At 37.7% G+C, this 21,564-nt stretch overlaps 1 protein-coding gene across 1 annotated transcript in view; it reads right to left on the bottom strand.

Moving 5' to 3' along the window:
- Positions 1–20,995, bottom strand: part of LOC126331602 (uncharacterized) — a 46,403-nt gene extending 25,408 nt beyond the window's left edge. The window contains exons 1-2 of the mRNA XM_049996506.1: positions 19,761–20,995; positions 4,800–4,896 (exon numbers count right to left, since the gene is read on the bottom strand). Of these exons, the coding sequence (XP_049852463.1) occupies positions 4,800–4,896; positions 19,761–19,909 (246 nt within the window). The 5' untranslated portion in view covers positions 19,910–20,995. The remainder of the gene's footprint in view (positions 1–4,799; positions 4,897–19,760) is intronic.
- Positions 20,996–21,564: the final 569 nt, after the last annotated feature.

The raw sequence follows: 21,564 nt of genomic DNA on the forward strand, positions 1-21,564 counted from the left end.
CAGCAAAAACTGTTAATACGAATAATTTCCAAGACTGGTGTGGCTTCTCGAACTGATTACATCTATTTTGTCACTGTCTGCTAGATACAACAAAATAGGCTTTCTAATATTGCAGCAATTGTAACACACATCAAATAAACGAGACTGTTTTGGCACAAATGGTCATTTTATAACACGACAGAATATAATTCACAAAGTACCAATATCAAATGCCTTTTAGGCCTCCTACAAGCAAAAAGTCTTATGTTAGTTTCACATTTCATTCACACGCTCCAGTTTCTCAAGCACGATATCAAAACATTATGTAAGTTTGGAATCGTCACATTCTTCCATAATTTGTGTGATGTGTCTGTTTCTTCTCCTTCCTCATTCTAACAAACAATCTTGTCATCACTAATTTTGGAACTATTCCTGCCACTGTCAAAACTTATTCGCTGGTTAACTTAACGAACCCTGCTAGAATCACCGGTTTAGTTATCTTGCAATTATTCTCTGGTTAGGTGTTTTTACAAGTTCATACAACACGTCTTCCGCGCTACTTCCAGAATCGAACTTATGTGACTGCTAACCGGGGACTGTGCAACTGACCATTACTAGTGTAACAATCTGACCAAAATTTTCTGTCAAAATTTCATTTTCTTGGATACGCCAAGGAGATAACACACGATCTTTCTTCCTGTTAGTTGTTTATTTCCAATCTGGTAGACTGAATCTATGGATTTCACTAGCAAGTGTAACAATGCTGGTCATTGGTCGTCCACGAGACTCAGAGGGCCTTAGACACGGGTTCACAGGTAGATGCCGTGTTTCTTGACTTCCGCAAGGCGTTTGACACAGTTCCCCACAGTCGTTTAATGAACAAAGTAAGAGCATACGGACTATCAGATCAATTGTGTGATTGGATTGAGGAGTTCCTAGATAACAGAACGCAGCACGTCATTCTCAATGGAGAGAAGTCTTCCGAAGTAAGAGTGATTTCAGGTGTGCCCCAGGGGAGTGTCATAGGACCGTTGCTATTCACAATATACATAAATGACCTGGTGGATGACATCGGAAGTTCACTGAGGCTTTTTGCAGATGATGCTGTGGTGTATCGAGAGGTTGCAACAATGGAAAATTGTACTGAAATGCAGGAGGATCTGCAGCGAATTGACGCATGGTGCACGGAATGGCAATTGAATCTCAATGTAGACAAGTGTAATGTGATGCGAATACATAGAAAGATAGGTCCCTTATCATTTAGCTACAAAATAGCAGGTCAGCAACTGGAAGTAGTTAATTCCATAAATTATCTGGGAGTACTCATTAGGAGTGATTTAAAATGGAATGATCATATAAAGTTGATCGTCGGTAAAGCAGATGCCAGACTGAGATTCATTGGAAGAATCTTAAGGAAATGCAATCCGACAACAAAGGAAGTAGGTTACAGTACGCTTGTTCGCCCAATGCTTGAATACTGCTCAGCAGTGTGGGATCCGCACCAGGTAGGGTTGATAGAAGAGATAGAGAAAATCCAACGGAGAGCAGCGCGCTTCGTTACAGGATCATTTAGTAATTGCGAAAGCGTTACGGAGATGATAGATAAACTCCAGTGGAAGACTCTGCAGGAGAGACGCTCAGTAGCTCGGTACGGGCTTTTGTTAAAGTTTCGAGAACATACCTTCACCGAAGAGTCAAGCAGTATATTGCTCCCTCCTACGTATATCTCGCGAAGAGACCATGAGGATAAAATCAGAGAGATTAGAGCCCACACAGAAGCATACCGACAATCCTTCTTTCCACGTACAATACGAGACTGGAATAGAAGGGAGAACCGATAGAGGTACTCAGGGTACCCTCCGACACTCACCGTCAGGTGGCTTGCGGAGTATGGATGTAGATGTAGATGTAGATTCGCAAACACAATCAACCACATAATCAGACAGTGATTGGCATTCACCCGTTCGGCTTTACTCCGTTCAGCTCTTATAGCCCCATCCCCTTTTGCCTGCAGGAAAGTTTATTCCTAGATACAACGAAGATTTCCTTGACTTAGATGTCACATACACTATGCACGCACTCAAAAATAAACTTATGGTTCATTCAGAAACCAGCTTAGAATAAGTTCAAAAACCAATAGGGATGCATTTCAAAATCACATGAGTAATCAATAGAGCAACATGTGCTGGATGGCTGGATGCTAGGCACTTCGTGAAACAAGATTTTTTTTACCCTCAAGAATATGACACCCCCCCCCCTTCCCCCATAGATTTGGGCCTGGTGCACATGCATGAATCTGGCAGGTTGGGCGTGGGAGTAAAATTTTTCCTGGTTGCATCTAGCTGCTTGCTGTGACTGCTTACACAGCCAAATACCACATTTCTGTAGCCAGAAGTGGGAGAAGGTACTACTAATCCACAACTCAACTGCGCATGATCACGCTCGTAACAGTTAAAACGAATCTAAATGTAAACAGTTGTGTTGTCACGCTCATCAGAGGCAATTTGTTGTTGTGAAGCATTTGACACTCTTGTATAAGCACTGTGTTTTGTTGTTGTATATGGCGCATTTCCTTTGCAATTTAAGTCTCTCTCTCTCCCCCTCTCTCTCTCTTTCGTATTTTATTGCTGCAGTATTATTCTGCAGTAGCGGGATACAGTAATATCCCTTGTTAGAGTATCGGTTTTTACCAGTCAAAATTACAAAAAATTACTGACAACTAAAACTATGAAAAATTCCTGGAATCCTAACAATTCCAGGGTTTTTCCCAGATCTCCTGGGTCGTATACACACTGTTCGAGGGATCTACAACAAATTATAGTTAGAAGAGAAATGAACTCGGCTGCAAATTCAGTATAGTCTGACAAGGATTCCATAAGGGCCTGGAGCTTTGTTCAGCTTTAAATAGTGGGACCATTACCATGCTCTCAAGGCTTCACTTATCTCTTAACGACAATCGACAGGTTTACATTTTGGGCAGAGGTTGTTCCCCTGAAGGACATCTATGCAGAAAATGTTATAAGCAGTTTCCTACCATTGTGGGTGGCACGTTTTTGAGTCCCACAACTTGTACGCAGCAACAGAGGATGGTAGTTTGTACGTCAATTGTTCACTCACCTCACCTCACAAAGAACCTAAGTATACAACACATCGAAACCACTGCTTACCAACCAGCATCAAATGGTGGTGTTTTGCTATGGCACTGCAACATTGAGGCACCATTAAGACAGTCACTTTCAGATTACTGGGTTGACATCTTACCAAGAATCTTAATGGGTCTCCAAACTTATGAAATGCTCAGAACATAACACGACAACTGCATGAATGACATACCACATGGCAACTGGACTTCTGGATGATTTCTTTGAAGTTACACCACAGGTGTGTGACTCCAACTTCCATTTTCAAGTTGAAGCAGCACATGACATCATTTAAACCAATAAACGTTTGATATCATGCTTCATCTGTCTTCACGCATCCTGAACTTATGACTTTTTCCCTTTTTCCATTTATTCATAAGACATGATGCACAGAGGAAACCTCTCCAACCAATTTACGATGGAACATATCTGGCACATTCACGCTCTGCGAAATGCTATGTTGATGAAATACCTCATGGTCAGGAGATAATCATCAACACATTTAAGCCTGCCTTCCTGTTGAATATCATCACATGTGCCAATTTCAAAACCAATGAGTTACACATTCTGGTCATACATTGCATTTCCCAAAGAAATACGTCAATGTTACTGGTGGGAGGGGGGGCAGTAGAACATGGTTGGACTGATGCGCAGTGAAATATAAACACTGTTGAAATTATATAGGGGTAACTAGTCTTTTGTTTCTGTTTACCATTTCCCTTTCAATGCAACTAAAAATATTTGTGAACTTCTTATAGTTTGTGTTTGTGGTGCTAAATAAATAGTTATTTTAACAAGATCATAACACAGATATTCAGAAACCAACTGGAAGGTGCTTTAACTATCAATTTTCTAGCAAAATACTTCCTACTTCCTAAGTTTCAAGAATCACCATCAGGTGAGGAATCTAGCAATATACTACAATGCCCAAACATTGCCCACACAGGGACAACTGTAACTGACAAATCCTAGACATGATTTTATTCAAATAATGTATTTGTCAATCATAACTGAGCACATTTGCTCATCATAAAAATGTTTAGCAACAGCTGTGTATGTCCCACAAACAGTATGTTAATTACAGAATGTACAGAAGCATTTAAACAATTATTTCAATGCCCCGTATAGAAATAAAATGGAAAGTAGCCCTAATAAGTTTGACACTGGGAAGCATCCTCTGCCATGCAGTTCACTATTGTTTGCACAGCATAGATGTAGACATTTACATATAGAGAAATACGTTGAAATGTATCAAGATTTATTTCTACTTGGCACACACAGCAATGAGGATGCAAGAGCATACAGTGAACCCATCATAAAAAGAGAAAGAGAGAGAGAGAGAGAGAGAGAGAGAGAGAGAGAGAGAGAGAGAGAGAGAGAGAGAGAGAAGAAGAATTTAGCAGAGCCACTACTGACTATATTTGTCCTTTCTCATTGAAAACATGCAAAGCACACCATGTTCCTTTACCTTCTCTGTTCACCAAATTGATAGAAATTATGTGTGTTCATAGTTAAAACACCTGAAAGTATTGAGGATATATGATGGAGATGTTTTTGAAAATGCAGTAACTCTAATTTTCTTAGTTATGAGTGTTCCTCATATTTGAATAAGTGTCGACAGTACATCTTTACCACAAAGAAACTGTTCAAAAGCATGAATAAATTTCATTTGCAACTTACAGTTTGCTTCCATTTCATTGTCTGCACCAATTCTTCATGGATAAGGTAAGTGTCCTTTCCTCTTGCCTTCAGCTTCTTTGGGAGTTCATTCTGATACCTTGAAAATAAGACTGGAGTTGAATTGACCATTTCTTTCACATAAAGCAATATGAGGTTACTGTAAATGTTGTAACACAATGTTTCTGTAACATTTATTATTTGTCAACAAGTAATAATACTTTTATAGGTTTGTTTGAACATGAAAGTTTCTTTCCAAGTGTATCCCTACTAATTAGTGATGTCTGTAAATTAGTCCTCTTCATGGTTAGCACTCAGCATAAAAATGGGAACTACATATAAAATGGAATGCTTGCAGTTCAAAATGCATATCCCGAAGACTAGATTGTGGAATAGTATTCAGGAATCACCAATATCTAACCCCCATAATGAAACTCTTGTCTTTTAAAGATGTAGAGAGGAAAAAAGGCGATGCAATGCTTGAAATGCAAACAGTCTAAGAGGAGATTTTTCACAACAAATTTGTGCAACCCATCTTGGAATACAGTTCAATTGTGTGGGACCAGCACCTAGTAGGACTAACAAGGGATATTGAACATCTACAATCTTCCCACTACATCTAACTCCAATCCATGCATTCCCCTTTATAAATTTTCTAACCTACCTGCCCGATTAACACTTCAATCTGCAGAGCACCAATTTTGTTTCTCCTTATGACGACATCCTCTTGCACGCATTATTGCAGCCAACATAGACAAGAAGCCCATTCTTACCATAGTAACACGAGTTTATATATGCCAACTAGCTATGCAAATGATTAGGAGATTGAAGAAATGCACGACAGGATAAAAGAAATTATTCAGATAGCTAAAAGAGATAAAAATTTAATTGTGGTGGGGGACTGGAATTCGACAGTAGAAAAAGGAAGATAAGGAAAGTAGTACGTGAATATGGACTGGGGGAAGAGGATGCCACCTGATAGAATTTTGCACAGAGCACAATTTAATCATCACTATAAGCCAGAGATTTCAGGAGCAGATTTCAAATTTTAAGACATTTCCAGGGGCAAATGTGGGCTCTGACCACAATTTGCTGGTTATGAACTGTAGATTGAAACTGAGGAAACTGAAAAATGGTAGGAAATCAAGGGTGTGGGACTTGGATAAGTTGAAGGAACCTGAGGTTAGTGAGAGTTACAGAACGAGCATTGGGCCTCAGATGACTAGAACAGTAGAAAGGAATACAGTAGTAGATGAATGGGTAGTTTTGAGAGGTGAAATACTGAAGGTAGCAAAGAATCAAATAGGAAAAAGACAAGGCCTAGTAGAAATCCTTGGATAATTGATGAGAGGAGCAAATATAAAAAGGCAGGAAATGAAGCAGGAGGAAGGGAATATAAAGACCTAAAAATGAGATTGGCAGAAAGTGCAAAATGGCTAGGCACTAACAGCTAGAGGACAAATGAAAGGAGTTGGAAGATGAGTATCACCAACAGTAAAATTAAAGATGACTTTGGAGAAAAGAGAAGCAGCTATAAGAACATCAAGAGCTCAGACGGGCAACCAGTCTTAAACAAAGAGGGGAAAATTGAAAGGTGGAATGAGTATATAGAGGGTCCATACACCCGAGGGATAAACTTTAGGAAAATATTATAGAAATGGAACAGGACATAGGCGAAGACAGTTATTTAGTTAGTTACACTTTCCATAGATCACTTGAACGATACTCTTATTGAAATGATGTGGAACAGACCAGTTTATATGATACATATACACAATTAGTATTAACATTAATGAAAAAAATTATCATTCCTAGTCCTACTAATACGGCTACACTTAATCTCTCACTGGTTACCAGTTTTTAAGAAGAAATTCATCAATGTGAGTTGTCCAAGAAAAATGATTTTAAATTAGATTTAAAACTTGCTTTTCTACCTTTCAGACATTTTATGTCACTGGGCAAATCAAAAATTTTTGTTTCTGTACACTCCTTCCTGAGCCACAGACAGACAAAGGGTAATAAATGTGTTGCAGGTATGCACAGTACTGTTCTTCTCAAATTGTGAGGGATTATTTATGATGAACTTCATTGGCGAATATATGTATTCTGATGGTGCACTTAAAATGCTTCACTTCTTGAAGAGATACATACATTATGTCCGTGAGTGAACACTATGTATTAATCCCCTGCTCACTTTTGTGCAATCAGTACTTTCTTTCTAAGTGATTAGTTACCCCAAAAATTCTTCCGTACAATGCTACTCTGTGGAAATATGCAAAATATGTCAAGATGCTGCTGTTTCCCAGATAAGTAGCTGTATGAAACACAAGAGTAGCTGAACTTCATTTTTTCAAAAGCTCAGTGCTTCTTCCAGTTAAAGTTGTCCTCAGTACGACCCAAAAATTTAGAACATTCTACCCTGCTTACTGACTTCTACTCTTGTGCTAGATTAATTGTTTGTACGACTATTTTTTTTTTTGTTGTACAGAACTGAGTGAAGTGTTTTTTTTTTTCTTTTCTTTCTTTTCCCCCTCCAAAATCTAGGGATAGTCTGTTATTGGAGAACAACTTAAAAACTCTTTTGAAAATATTGTTTACAACTCTTCTGCTGCTTTCTCTCTAGTGGTATTCACTATAATACTAGTACCATCTCCACCAATTCTCTTGTTCAATTTTAAGTGGAAGGTCACTCACATATATAAGGAATAGGTGTGACCCAAAATTGAATGCTTGGATTTTTTTCCCGTCACTAAAATTTTCTACCTTTCTGACATTGTCTGAATTATTCAGCATAACTTTTTAGATTCCGTTTGTTAAGTACGATTCAAATAACCTGTGTGTAAAGCCATCAATTCCGTAAAACATGAACTTTTGTAGGAGAGTATCATGATCTACACAATCAAACACCTCAGAAAGAGCAGAATAAATACCAATTGGAAATATACTATTACTTAAGGCTTGTACCATTTGACGAGTGAATGCATAAATAGCATCCTCACTTGAGCAAGGTGAGGGGAGAAGAATCTGACAGAGCACTGAAAGACCTGAGTTGAAACAAGTCAACAGGAACAGATGACATTCCACCAGAACTAACCCACAGCTTTGGGAGAGCCAGCCAGGACAACTATTTTATATGATTATATTAAAGCATGGTGTTAGTCCAAAAGAATAGACAACACACACAATCTATAGCCGCGAAACATTATATGTAAATTAAAGGGGGATTACTGCATTCAGCTGCAACGAGATATTAAGAGGAATCGGCGGCAATGAGCAAAAATTTGTATCGGACCAGGATTCGAACCCCAGATCTCTCACTTACTAGGCAGGTGCGGAAACCACTATGCCATCCAGGACACGGCATTATCACAACTACACGGAATATATGGTGTGCAAGATGTATGAGAAAGTCTGAATACTAAGATTTCAAAAAGAATGTAATAGTTCCAGTTTCAAAGAAATCAATTACCAACCGGTGTAAAAATTATCAAACTATCAGTTGCAAATACTAACACGAATTCTTTACAGAAGAATGGAAAAATTGGCGGAAACCAACCCTGCGAAAGATCACTTTGGTTTCCAGAGAATTGCATGAAAATGTGAGGAAAGACTGATGCCACGACTTATCTTAGAAAACAGGCTAAGGAAAGGCATACCTATGTTTATAGCCCTTGTAGAATTAGAGAAAGCTTTTGTCAACGTTGACTGAGATACTCTCTTTCAAATTCTGTAGGTAGCAGGAGGAAAATACAGGGAGCAAAAGACTCTTCACAACTTCTACAGGCAACGGATGTGAGTTGTAAAGAGCCAAGGGGCATGAAAGGGAAGCATGGTTGACAAGGCAGTAGATATAGTCGTAGCCTACCCCCAATATTCAATCTGTACACTGAGCAAAGATACAAAAACTTGCGTGTACTGATGACACTGTAATTCTGTCTGAGATGCAAAAGGATTTGGAAGAGCAACTGAATGGAACGGGCAGTGTCTTGAAAGGAGGATATAAGATAAACAACAACAAAAGCAAAACAAGGATAATGGAATGTAGTCAAACTAAATCTGGTGGTGCTTGCTATTTGGGCAACAAAATAACTGGCGATTGCCAAAGTAGAAAGGATACAAAATGTACATTGGCAACAGTAAGAAAAACATTTAAGGAGAGAAATTTGTTAAGAACTGAATGTAGACTTCATTAATGCTGTAGGAAAGTTCTTGTAGTATAGGCATTCACCAAAGAAGGAAAACTTGCCAGCTTTTGGAGACATCCTTTGAACACACACACACACACACACACACACACACACACACACACACACACACACACACACACACACACAAAATGTGTGGCACAAGGTGTGTGTTTGGAGTGTAGGAAGTGAGACATGGGAGAAAATAAGCTTTTGAATTGTGGTGCTACAGAAGAATGCTGAAAATTAAATGAAAAGACCTTGTAACTAATGAGGCGGTACTTAAGAGAATTGGGGAAACAAAAAATTTGTGGCGCAAATTGACTGATGACTGAAAGAAGAAAGGTTGATAGAACACATTCTGTGGTATGAGTGAGTTAATATTTAGTGTGTTTATTAGTCAACCATGATATTATTGCACCTGAAAGTGAGCGTTATTTGGTTAGATTATCATGAGTCAACACGTAATTGAGGTTGACAGTATATGCAACAACTGACCTGAAAGCATTGACAGTGTGATGTGTTTTCCTTAAACATTGCTGTGCTTTATTACTTTAATGCCACTACGCATTTCCGAAAGTGACCAATTGCAATAGTGAGTTATAAGTATTATATGATGACTTGCAAAGAAGCTCAAACGGTTACACCACCATTTGTGTGACTCGGGGTGAAAAATAAAATTATCTTGTTTCTAAGAATGCGAGCCGTTTATTCACTCCTGTTTAACTGGTAGTGCTGGCTCCTGTAACTCTCAATGGACAAAGCTAGTAACAGATGCTTCTTGAATGCTTACTATGCTTCACACCAGATTAGTTTACTTTTGAGATGGCCATTTAAAACTTATTTACTAACACACTGAATTTTACGAAGTTAAGCCCCAAGCGAACTCAAAATGCTGTTAAACTTTTCACACATTTCATCATATCAAGCTGAATCTGTGATAGAAACCAATTTGTACAGAGTTCCACATAACATACTACTGAACCCACTTGAGTGAATTTTTGTAGCTGTTCACCATGATTTCATTAATCATTCCAATGCTGTCCCCCCTTGAATGTGATATTACTTATTTGCAAATAGATTACAGCATTATCTTTGCTGATACTCAAATGGCTGAATGATGATGACAAATTCTCGATTTATGTCATAATTGTACACCAGAACAACTCAATAACAGTTCCCTTTTTCCCACCAGAAAAGGATCTAAGAATCTATATATAGCCTTCACTTGTAATTACAAGTAAGTAAATGACAACTTGCAGCAACCAAGTTATCGAAACTATACTTTAAAATGTCATCTTCACTTTCTAAAACAATAGATTTTTACAGCAACAATACAAAACAACACCTGTAAAACTAAAATTTGACTAAATTTTTAACAGTTAATTACTTTTATCTTCAGCAAGACAATAAAAAATGAAAAATTACACACTAATCCAAATGCTATCCATACTCTACAGACTAATGTGAAGTGTACTGCACTGCAGAGGGTGCCAAGTATTAGTATTTTGTCCCACTCAGTGTCTGGAGTGTAGAAAGAATGAATGTTTAAATCTCTCGGTGTGGTAATTAATCTGATCTTGTCTTGTCTTGTCTTTGAGGCTTTCTGGAAGAACAGCATAGGAGTTAGTAGTATATTCCTAGAATCGTCACTTAATTTTTATTTTTGAAATTTTGTAATTAGACTTTTGCAGGGCAATTGGTAACATCTTCAAACCATAATGAATTATGTTAAATAAACTTACCAAACCTATCTTGAAAATCAACACTAAATAGTCCATGGCTACTCTCGCACTAAGGTGCAAGCCACAGACATGAGAGAATGGTGTGTCACATGGTACTATGCCCCTTGCTACTGTGCATCATCCCATCATCTACCTCCTCCCATCTGCCTTAGGATTTCAGAACATATTCTTTGCTCAAATATAATGACGTATCTCAAACAGAATGACCTCCTCCATGCCATCTCATGTGGATTCTGTAAATATTGGACACACAAAACCCAACTTGCCCTTTTCTCACATGATGTGCTCAAAGATTTGAACCACGGCAATATATCTTTACTTCTGTAAAGCATTTGACACACTACCAGTCAATGTTTATTAATGAAAGTATGGTCAGAAGAGGCATCAAAGGAAATCTGTGACTGTCGAGGATTTCTTGGTAGAGAGGACACGGCATGTTCCTTTGATGGAGAATCACTGATACATTCAGACCTGCCCAGAGAAGTGTACTGAGGCCCTAGCCATTCTTGTTGTGTGTTAATGACCTGGCAACAATATTAACAGCAACCTCATGCTTTTGGCAGATGAGTTACATGAAAAAAGCTGCATAAATATTCAGGCAGCTCACGATACGATTACAAAATGGTGCAGATATTGTCACAAGCTTTAAATGTTCAGAAATGTAAAATTGTGCACTTCACAAAATACAAAAACACAACATCCTTCAATTACAATATCAATGATCCACAACTAGAAATATTCAACCCATACAAATACCTGTCTGGGACACATCAAATAGATCTCACAGGAGTAACTAAATGTGAAATGACCTTCGTGTCCAATCTTTACCACACTAGCACTAGAAAAAATTTGTGCAGAAGGGACCTGCATGAATGTCTGCCAAATTTCAACCTTATCTGTAATTTGGTCTAAGTATTAGAGCTGTTTTCACAGGGCCACTTTCTCCACAACTAGATGCATTTGAAACAAATTCTGAAGCTTGGTAAACCTTTGTCGTGAGCTGATAAGAGATAGGATCCCACAAAATGGTATCCTGATACAACTTTTTGTTCAGAACATGGAAACAACAGAACACACTGCTCATAGCACAATCTCTCTCTAAACTTGCAGAAAAATTTTCCCATGACAAATCTTCCCTAAATTTTAACAAGGAATAAACAGCAAGTATAAGGCTTCAGTTGTCAGTGCTCTGCCTGTCAGAAAACTGGCAAATCCAACTTTTCTGAAAATGTTTTCACTAGGTTAGTCATCTGTAAAACATCAAAAATAGCAAATGTACCAAATTTGCCTATAGTTGACTATATGTATCTTAAAACTGACACCTCTGATGGTGTGATCGTTGACACCACTGAAGAAGAGAGAACTTAAGACTTTTTTATTTTGGCGCCATTTCAGTTAAACACAAAAATGTGGCCAATAAACTAGTTGAAGCTGATGAAACCAATATTTCTCAAGCTCTGATTACAAGCTAATCAGCTGTTGGAATATCACTAATGAAATTTCAACCAATTTGACATAACAAAAAAGAAAGGCCATGGAAAGCAACAGATTAATTATTAAGAAAAATGCATCTGCTGGCAGATGCACAAGTGAGTAATGCAGTGGAAACAATGTCTCTATGAGTTAGAACAGCTGATCAAAGAAATTAAGAAAATTGAATGTAACCAACCATTAAGGGGGGGAAAAAAAATCACATTTTGATCTTACTTCTATACCTATATCCACACTCTGCAAGCCACTGTAAGGTGCATGGTTGAGGATACTTTGTGCCAATGCTAGTAATTTCATTTCCTGTTCCATTTGGAGTCGGGAGGAAAAACCATCTAAACGCTTTCACACAAGCACAGATTTCTGTTCTCGTCTTCGTGGTCCTTATTGTCCTGCGGCTTGTCACAAATGCCAGTTCTCTAGACCTTTTCACTTAACTTTTGCAAAAAGCATGTCTTCTTCCCTCCAGGGACTCCCATTTGAGTTCATGGAGCATTTCCGTAACACTAGATGTTGACTGAACCTACTGGTAACATAGCCAACAGCACACCTCTGAACTGCTGCTATGTCCTCCTCTAATCTGGATCTGGTGGGGCTCACAAACTCTCTAGCACTACTCAAGAATGGGTCACACAAATGGTCCGTATGCAGTATCTTTTATAGATGAATTACAGTTTCCAAGAACTCTGTCTCTACAATTGACCTGAGCTCACTCCACTTCAGTACCACCACCTCGACGACAATGACCACCACCACCACCACCACCACCACCACCACCACCACCACCCTCCACAGACCTCATGTAGCATGTAGCATGTATGCTACACCAAACACTCTTTTCTTTATATCTCAGGCAATTAACTAAACTTGCTGTGCCTGATTGTAGTGGGTGTACTTTTTTTGGATCACTTGTTTTTGTTTCTGCAAGTTCCTATTCGATTTCAACATATCACTGAAGAAAGCTAGTTATTTTAGCGTAAGCAAAGCTTAAAGAAATACAGGTTATTTCTCCTTGGTTTATGCGATTTTAAAATAGATTGTGTTTAGAATATTCTGTAACACGCTGATATTCTGCACTGAGTCTACATTCAACAATTAACCATACTTTCACATTCACAAAAGCGAGTATCTGAGGAAGAAGAGGAGGAATTTGATAAAGAGGATGCATTTTCAATTAGATGACACCTCAAAAAACCTAAGCCTCTTCCATCACTAACATCAGAGATGTTCCACACCATGCCTCTACCTGATACGATGAACAGATCCCACAAAACTTCATTTCAAATCTGGATTGCCCGGATATGAAGGTTTCACACTTGTGCAGTGTACTAAACGCAAAATAAATCTTTGTTTCAAAGATAAAAGGAACTGATTTTTGCAATTCATAAAAAATAGCAGAATGACCACATTCAAAGTGAATTCACAAGTAAATCATTCATGTTGTCCCACGTTAAGACATTTTTGCAACAAGAGTGGCTGATTTTCACAGACAGAAGATGCACAAATGTGCAAGAGTGAAACTGTGCAGCAACTGGAAATGTACTCCAAAGATGAAGTACATGTGACACTATGATTCTTGTGGGCAAACTGTCTAAATTGCACACAGCGAAATTCTAGTGGTACATGGACTGAATGCACTGTTGCGTCCAACTGTAGTGAAATGGGGTCAACTATATAACTAATCCTGCACATGTGAGGCAGGACATCGTGATTACAGAGTACACGTCCACGCAATCGAGGCACTGATTGGCAGCAATTTCAAATTTTCAGACGATTAACAAGTTCACACAGCAGTTATCGAATGGCTCCACGGTGAAGGAGCAGGTTTCCATTGCTGAGGAAATGAATGACTGCTAGGATTGTCCCAATCTGCTGTTTAAGAGAGATTTGGTGACCATGTTGAAAAATAGTATAATGAGCCTGTGGTATTCTGAAGTGTAGTGCAGCATTCAATAAAAGTTACTTGGCCTGCCACAACACATTCAATAAAAGTTACTTGGCCTGCCACAACACTGCGTAATTTAACTGTTGAAGTCCCCCTGCATGGAAAGCGTTCTGCCTATTTTCTGATATAGCACGATATTGTGGTAAATACATAAGGATATATATGTGCTTTAATTGTCAGCTTGTAACTAAATTCCATCAAAGGAATTCCTGAAAAACAAAAAGAATCTGAGAGACCTGATGTAGCATACATGTGAAAAGCCCTAACATCTTGGTGGATCACAATGGTTTTTAAAAATATATTTCTGTCTAGAACAGTGCACTGACAACCAATATAAACTTTTGAGTCACATAATCTAAGCTCAGGAATGAGGAAGATACTTGTTTGAAGATACTGTATTCGAACTTGCTCAGAGCTTATCCAATAAAAAAGGCAATACATAACAATTTTGGCTTTATGAAAAAATGGCCTCTACCAGGCACTTATGTGTGATTTGCACAGAGTATCCATGAAGATAAATGGCAAAAGTGGCATGGATGTTGCAGTTGGAAAATATATTTTAACAGAATGGGAAAAAAATATCCATAAAAAGAAGCTTGCTGGGAATATAATGCAAGAGGACACAGAATTTCTTGAAAATGAAGAATTAGTTTAGTATGTAAGGGCAATAATGAATGTTTTCCCACTTGAATACATGGAGAAAAAGTTCAGAAGAACTTGTCACTATGCAATTTGAAAGAAATGTATTGGTATGGCCACCATGAACTAAAGCAAGGACTAATAGCTTTTTCTTTAAATATAAGCAGTATTTTTGCATTAAGTGAAATGAAACAAGAATGAAAATACATGTATCTAACACACTTAATTCTAGGCCTATTTTTTTCAGTGGGGTCAACGATTAAATCATCAGGTGCCAATTTTAAGATACATGGTTCCAAATCTACAAACAAGTAGTTGCATTTGGAATTTTCAGTAACTTCAAAAGCTGATAATGTAGCGAATAAGTTGTATGGGAGCTCATAATTTACTAACTGTCTGTGCAGCGGAGCATGTGTAACAGTAAAAAGTAGAGGAAAAGCAATGGCTTGAAATATGGTACAGGACATGTTTACTCAGTTTTGAATTCTTAATTTAGATTCAGAATTTTTTTTACCAATCTACTATTACAAATCATTTGGTTGCACAAATTTTCACCATGAAACTGATTTGAATCTGCGGAATTCTTTATATTAACATGAATTATAATCAAATGGTGCGTTTTAGTAACTATCAAAGTTCAGCTGCCTCAAGAGCCAATGAACAAGAGACTAAAACAACTAACGATGCACTAGTACATAGCAATTTATTTTGGCACCACCTAAGACAGTCATCCATCTATGATTTTCCAATTACTACTTCCTCAGTCATAAATGATTAAAGGAGTTAAATAAAGGTCTGAATTCAATGTCAATCAATATATCTTTTTGTCTGAACTCATAGTCAGAGGGTCCCATCATCTGATAATGTGTGCCATATAGAACTTTGTAAGGCTACCATTTGGTCTGAATAATTCCAAGCTTTATATTCTAGCAACCATTATTTTTATAGCTTTTTATTTATGCTACTAGTTTCACCACCTCAACAGAATCATTTTCTGGTCCTGTAGCTTGAACAACAAAAAGAATCCAGTCATACACAAACATAACAAGGAAGCAACACACACGTACATAACAAGGGAGCAAAACACAAAACACACACACACACACACACACACACACACACACACACACACACACCAAACTTTCGAACAAGCTGTACAAGAAAGCAGGCACTCTGCTCCAACAATGTGATGTGCACCTTATGGATACAATGATATATTCAACAATATCTTAAAAGGTATGTTATATATGGAACAGAGGACACAACCTATGTCTCACAACAATAAAAACAGAGGACTCTTATTTCACTGCTTAGCATTGAAAATCCAAGCTGGTACCCACATCAAGTGGACTGCCTTAGTAACATTAAAATTTCATGGAAGATTTGGAATATTCTCAGTTGGCTACAAGAAAGAGTAGTGCTGGTGAAGACTAACATAAAATTGAGCCCCCAAGAGTGGGGATGACATGCTTTGCAATTGCGATAATTCTATTATATACACAGAATTTTCGAGTGTCCTCCTTCACCGATCCAGGAAGTGCTACATTTGAAGGACTAGGAGATTAAAATAACTGTGCTGTTGATGTAGTTCAATACTGAAAGAAAATTGTAAAAAGTTGACGACTGTCAAACACAAAAAAAGTTAAGAAAGAACGCATAGTATTTCAGTTAAACTGCACATACAACAAGGGTTCAACTACCTTACGAAATCTTCGCGCAAGTAGGCCTATCTTCAAAATAGAGTATGGATTTTGGCCAAAGTAAGATACACCACTAGTCAAATTTCTGAAGCAATAACAGTCTAAATATTTTACACTGTCTTCATGCATGCGTCACATTTAATGTCAAACACAGGGTGTCATACAGTTGGTTGAAATACATGTGTATGAGATGTCTATATAAACCTTGCATTGCAAAAGGTGTACAATTGAAGGCATAATATAAGCTGCCATACTCCACTTGCCAACACTGTACCGAAATTGAATAAAGAACTCTGTTTCGACTGAATGCACTGATCACTTACATAACACACGACCTGAAGAGGACACTTCATTTCCTAATGCAACACATAAGTTTATCATTTATAATTATGAGAAGTGAGATTAGGAACAGAATATCCTGTGAGCAACATGGACCACAAGCTTAGCATTAGGGAAGCAAGGGGGGAAGCGATAATTTCGTGCTTCAAAAACAGCACAAAAACCTTTTGCTGTCAAGGCAGCTACACATGTATCTGCTAAGATAACAGACATGTATGATCAAGCATCATTTGAACAAAACAAATTGCTTAATGTTTGACTAATTTTCAATTAAGCAAGCTTGTAACAGCGTAGCAACGACATGTGTACCAGTTTTGTGCACGACTTTACAAGTCAATGTAAGTTGTGAGGCAGTCTTTGCAGCAACATCATGTTCACAGATACAAAGAAAATCAATTGTGAATTGTCAGTAGAGTTTAAGTGTTTGAAAATCAGAGATTCAATACAGCATTAAATCCAAGGCCAACCATGACAAAATAAAACAATACTGCATAAAATATGTTTGTACTAAAATATACAGCAAGTGACCCAGTTGCAGATGAAGATGTATGTTATTCAATATGTACAGTCCTCGATTACCAACTACAGAAAGTTGGGAGGGGAAACTGGAGGGTCGCAAAGTGTACAGCTAAGACCTTTGAAGTAAGCCAACACTAGTACTACAGATGTGTAAAAATATGTAGCCTATCTGTTGTCTTCACATATCCTTCCCCTCACAAGAATTTGCAAAGATGCTGTCAGTTCACCCACAAGCACAATGTTAAAAGGGCTTACTGAGTGATACAACATTAAAATTCACTTATTTGTTCAACCTGAAATGCATTAATGATGTTGATATATTCCCAACTCATCATAGGTTACAATGGTAGTAAGTTTTTTGTTACAATAACTGGTCTTAACAACAGGAACCAAAGTTTCTTTCCCTATTTTCTTTGAGGCACAATCAGCACATTGTAGTCATCCAGGCAAGGCATACTTGAAACATACACCAACACACTGACATCATGGAGGGAACAGTGAGTGTTGCACATGTATGAAGTCTGCAGTTAGTTACTTGGACTGAAGGAGAATGTCCTTAGATAACTCTCTGTAAGTGTTGTAAATGTTTTTTTTTATTTGCTTTTGCAAATGTTGTTCAGGTATTTCCTTAAAATAGATCAGTACTCTGTCGAATGCCTTAGTTGCATTTCCCTGTAATGGACCATAATTGTTGAACAGCAGACAAAAATAGCGTTGATATGTTGAGCTGAAGTGTTCGTGTGATACAATGGAAATTTAAATCCGATTTGGACGCTCTGGGGATAATGCATAACATAAATATGCACATTTAGCAAACAAACAATTACAGTAAATCAGAAAACTGATCAGCAGCAATGCACTCCCTTCCGAACACTATACCACTGCACAGTCATTCAGAGAGAACGTGTGAAACCTACATGATAGATTTTAATGGGAATACATTTCTCGACAGTGCTTAGGATCTCTGGGGCTTAAAGTTGTTCTAACAATTTATTTTTACTGTAAAAGCTGAAACAGAAAGGCGATTACAGTATACTGTTTAACTGGGATGTGAGGACGAAATCACTGCACATGTTTATACCAAAGTTGAGTTTCTGCGGCATGTAAATGTTACGACACGTCCATGAAGTAAACAATTTAACATTTAGTGGAAAAAGCCTACCGTAAATTTCAACGTAAAGGGAACAAATCTGAACTCTTCGAGGGGGAAAAAACCACTTTGGCTTAAAATTATTCCCTAATTTCCACTGACTAATGTCCAAAGCATCCGATAGCAAAATTTGATTAATTACAGGGGAAAAAGGCCGAAAATCTGTACAGATACATGAATTGCCTAATAGAAGTTGTAACGGACATAGCCGTTACGATGCAGAATACAAAACAGAAACATAAAAATAAATATTGTTCTGCAACTCGCTGAAACCACATTCTAAAGAACACATGGCCGTAAACGGTCAACCTCTAATAAAGACTCCGAAAATGCTAAACATATCGCAACTTCAAGGCGAGAATGCTTGATTACTGATTTCACTGACAAGAAACTAAAATCTAAGTCTGTTAGAAATCAACTATTGACACTAATTTTCACTTAATACTCTTACAGTAAGCCCTATATAATGTTAGGAACGAAGAATGGCTCATACCAAACGACACATTTAGTATTAATTTTGACGATGTTAACTTGCTTCTATTTCGGGATTAGCTGACACGCAGTAACTAAAGGTAAATGGCACGAATAAAATTATAATTTCGTTGTGGCTATTTAAAAGCCATTAGCTCTTTCTCTTTCAAGCTCGAAATGTTGCTTGTAAATATAGGTAATTTAAATTCTCTCTCGGAGCAAACATATTTAATCACGAACACTTTTACAGATGTCTAAAGTAGATTTATTTCTAATAGCAATTTCATTTTTACAAATTCTTTGTTCAGTCTCCATTTTGGTTTGATGCATAAACTGTTATCAGGAGGTCAATGTTTAAGACCTTTTTACAATTTGAACGACAAACTACTTTCGGTCTTACAATTTACGATCAAGTACATAATAAATATAAGGGGTTGAGACATGTTAATCCAAGAGCATTCTAGAAAATTCAGGAGAAAAAGTGATTGTAACTTCAAGGCAAACGTCAGCTCCGCAGTCGACATGACGCTACCAACACCCGACCGCATAACGTAACTAACACACTGCGTCCTAACAACCCTTTAAGCGAAAATTGGTGATGCACGCCAGTTGACACTGATTCCCACGTGACACGGTTGGCATTTAATGACCGCGCTGAAGATCGAGACGTCCGGAGAGCATTCCTTGATCGAGAGTAGTCTGCTACGTGCAGCGTAATACAAAGCAAGGTTCAATGACATTGTTTCCTAAATATCAGCCAATATTTCTGTAAAATCGTACTCACCAGTTATCCAATTTTATCATCTCTTCAGGTTTTTTGTTTTTACTATCCGCCTTTGCCTTCAAAGCTTCCGGATAGAGCTTCAAAACATGTGCAAACTGATTTGAAGTTCCCTTAGCGAAGAAAGTTGCTGTGTCTTTTACGGAAGCCATTGTGATAACTATAGTACACCAAACGCACGCAAGAGCGCACTACATTTACTATGGCAGCTGCCTTTTTACAAAATTGTTTTAAAATTCGAAACCATGCATCAAGTTGTGTACTCTGAATTAACACGGTCCCCAACAACGGCAGACATGAGGCGCTTCGAACACTTAACTAGCACGAGTTCTAGCCACGCGGCCGATGTCCGCAGCACTGCTTGAACTGCGCGTGCAGTAGAACTGACGCATCCTCAAAGAATTCTGTGATGATTTCGGCTGAAACTTGTAAAATAACGTAAACAATTGTAATAATATACTTCTGTTCTATAGTTCATCCGCAAATTATTATACTAAAGGTATGCAAGGTCAGAAACGTAAAAATTAAGTTTTTTAAAAATTTGTGTAAAACGCAGCCTTCGTCATAAAAGCTCAGGCAGTTACGACAGAGAGAGAGCCCCGGTCACTCATATTTCTAATGCATCGAATGTGGAATATGAACGCTAAAGGAGGAAAATTACATGAATCGCCTCATTTATCTATATCCTGACACTTAAGTAGAATAACTAATGAACAGACTAAAATTACAAGACAAATTATTCGCTGTCCAAATCGTTTCTGTTCAGTGAATTATATAAATAATGAGAAAATTAGCGCACAGAGATCTCAATTAAAGGTTGAATTCGTGTACAGGACTAATTTAAATTGTACGTTTATGAGTTACGTATGCATATTAACAAATTTGTTAGTACAACTTGAATAGTTTTCGCATAATTCACAAATGGAAATAAACTTAATTGTTTTAAAAGAGCTGTTGCCATGAGTATGTTGACAAACCAGTTTGACCCTATGACGAGATTCGATTGATAATCAAATTCAAGAAAATGCTAAATGAACAATCCTAAATACAGACGTTGTTATGTGGAATCCGGATCTTCCCATTAAACATCACAGATTAATAAATGACAAACTAAAGAAATACAGCATGGTATTTCGATCCACGACAAAACAGTTGTGGGAGAATCATTAAGAAACGAAGCGAAGCGAAAAAGCACCTCCAGTTTGAAGATATCAGTTTAGCATTGAAGCAGATTCCTTAATTTTAGACAATTAGTAATAACTTTATTATCTTGTTGCCATTTGTAACGCTGGCTACGGTACTTTCATTCTAAACACTGTAAACGTACCGGTACCGTTTTTGGAGAGACAATCTTAAAATAAAAAAAACCCTCAGTGTCTCAATTCGTGCTCCCATATCCTACATTTTCAAATAAATATAAATCTAAAACCAGGAACGTTTTTTAAAAATGAATACCGTTAAGAACTAATATAAAATCCGAATGAATAAACTTTTTGTGTTTATAAAATTTATAACTATGCCAATCATCGATCATGTACTTAACACGATCTCTCTCTTTCTCTCTCTCTCCGGTTCAGAGGACCAGTAAATAAATGTTCATTAGAAATAAAGCCTTAGTGTGGGTGGTGCCGTAGAATGGGACGTAGCCTACCCTCTGCTATGCAGATCACAGTGATCTGTACGTGCTCATTTCCTCCCCATTCTGTTCCCATATGGAGTATGGGAAGAACAACTTGTTAAATTCCTCTGATCACTCTGTAATTAGTGCAGTTTTGTCATTATGCCCCCTTTGGGAGCTATTCATATG

The sequence above is a fragment of the Schistocerca gregaria genome, chromosome 2 (genome assembly GCF_023897955.1).
Source record: "Schistocerca gregaria isolate iqSchGreg1 chromosome 2, iqSchGreg1.2, whole genome shotgun sequence".
Taxonomy (NCBI): domain Eukaryota; kingdom Metazoa; phylum Arthropoda; class Insecta; order Orthoptera; family Acrididae; genus Schistocerca; species Schistocerca gregaria.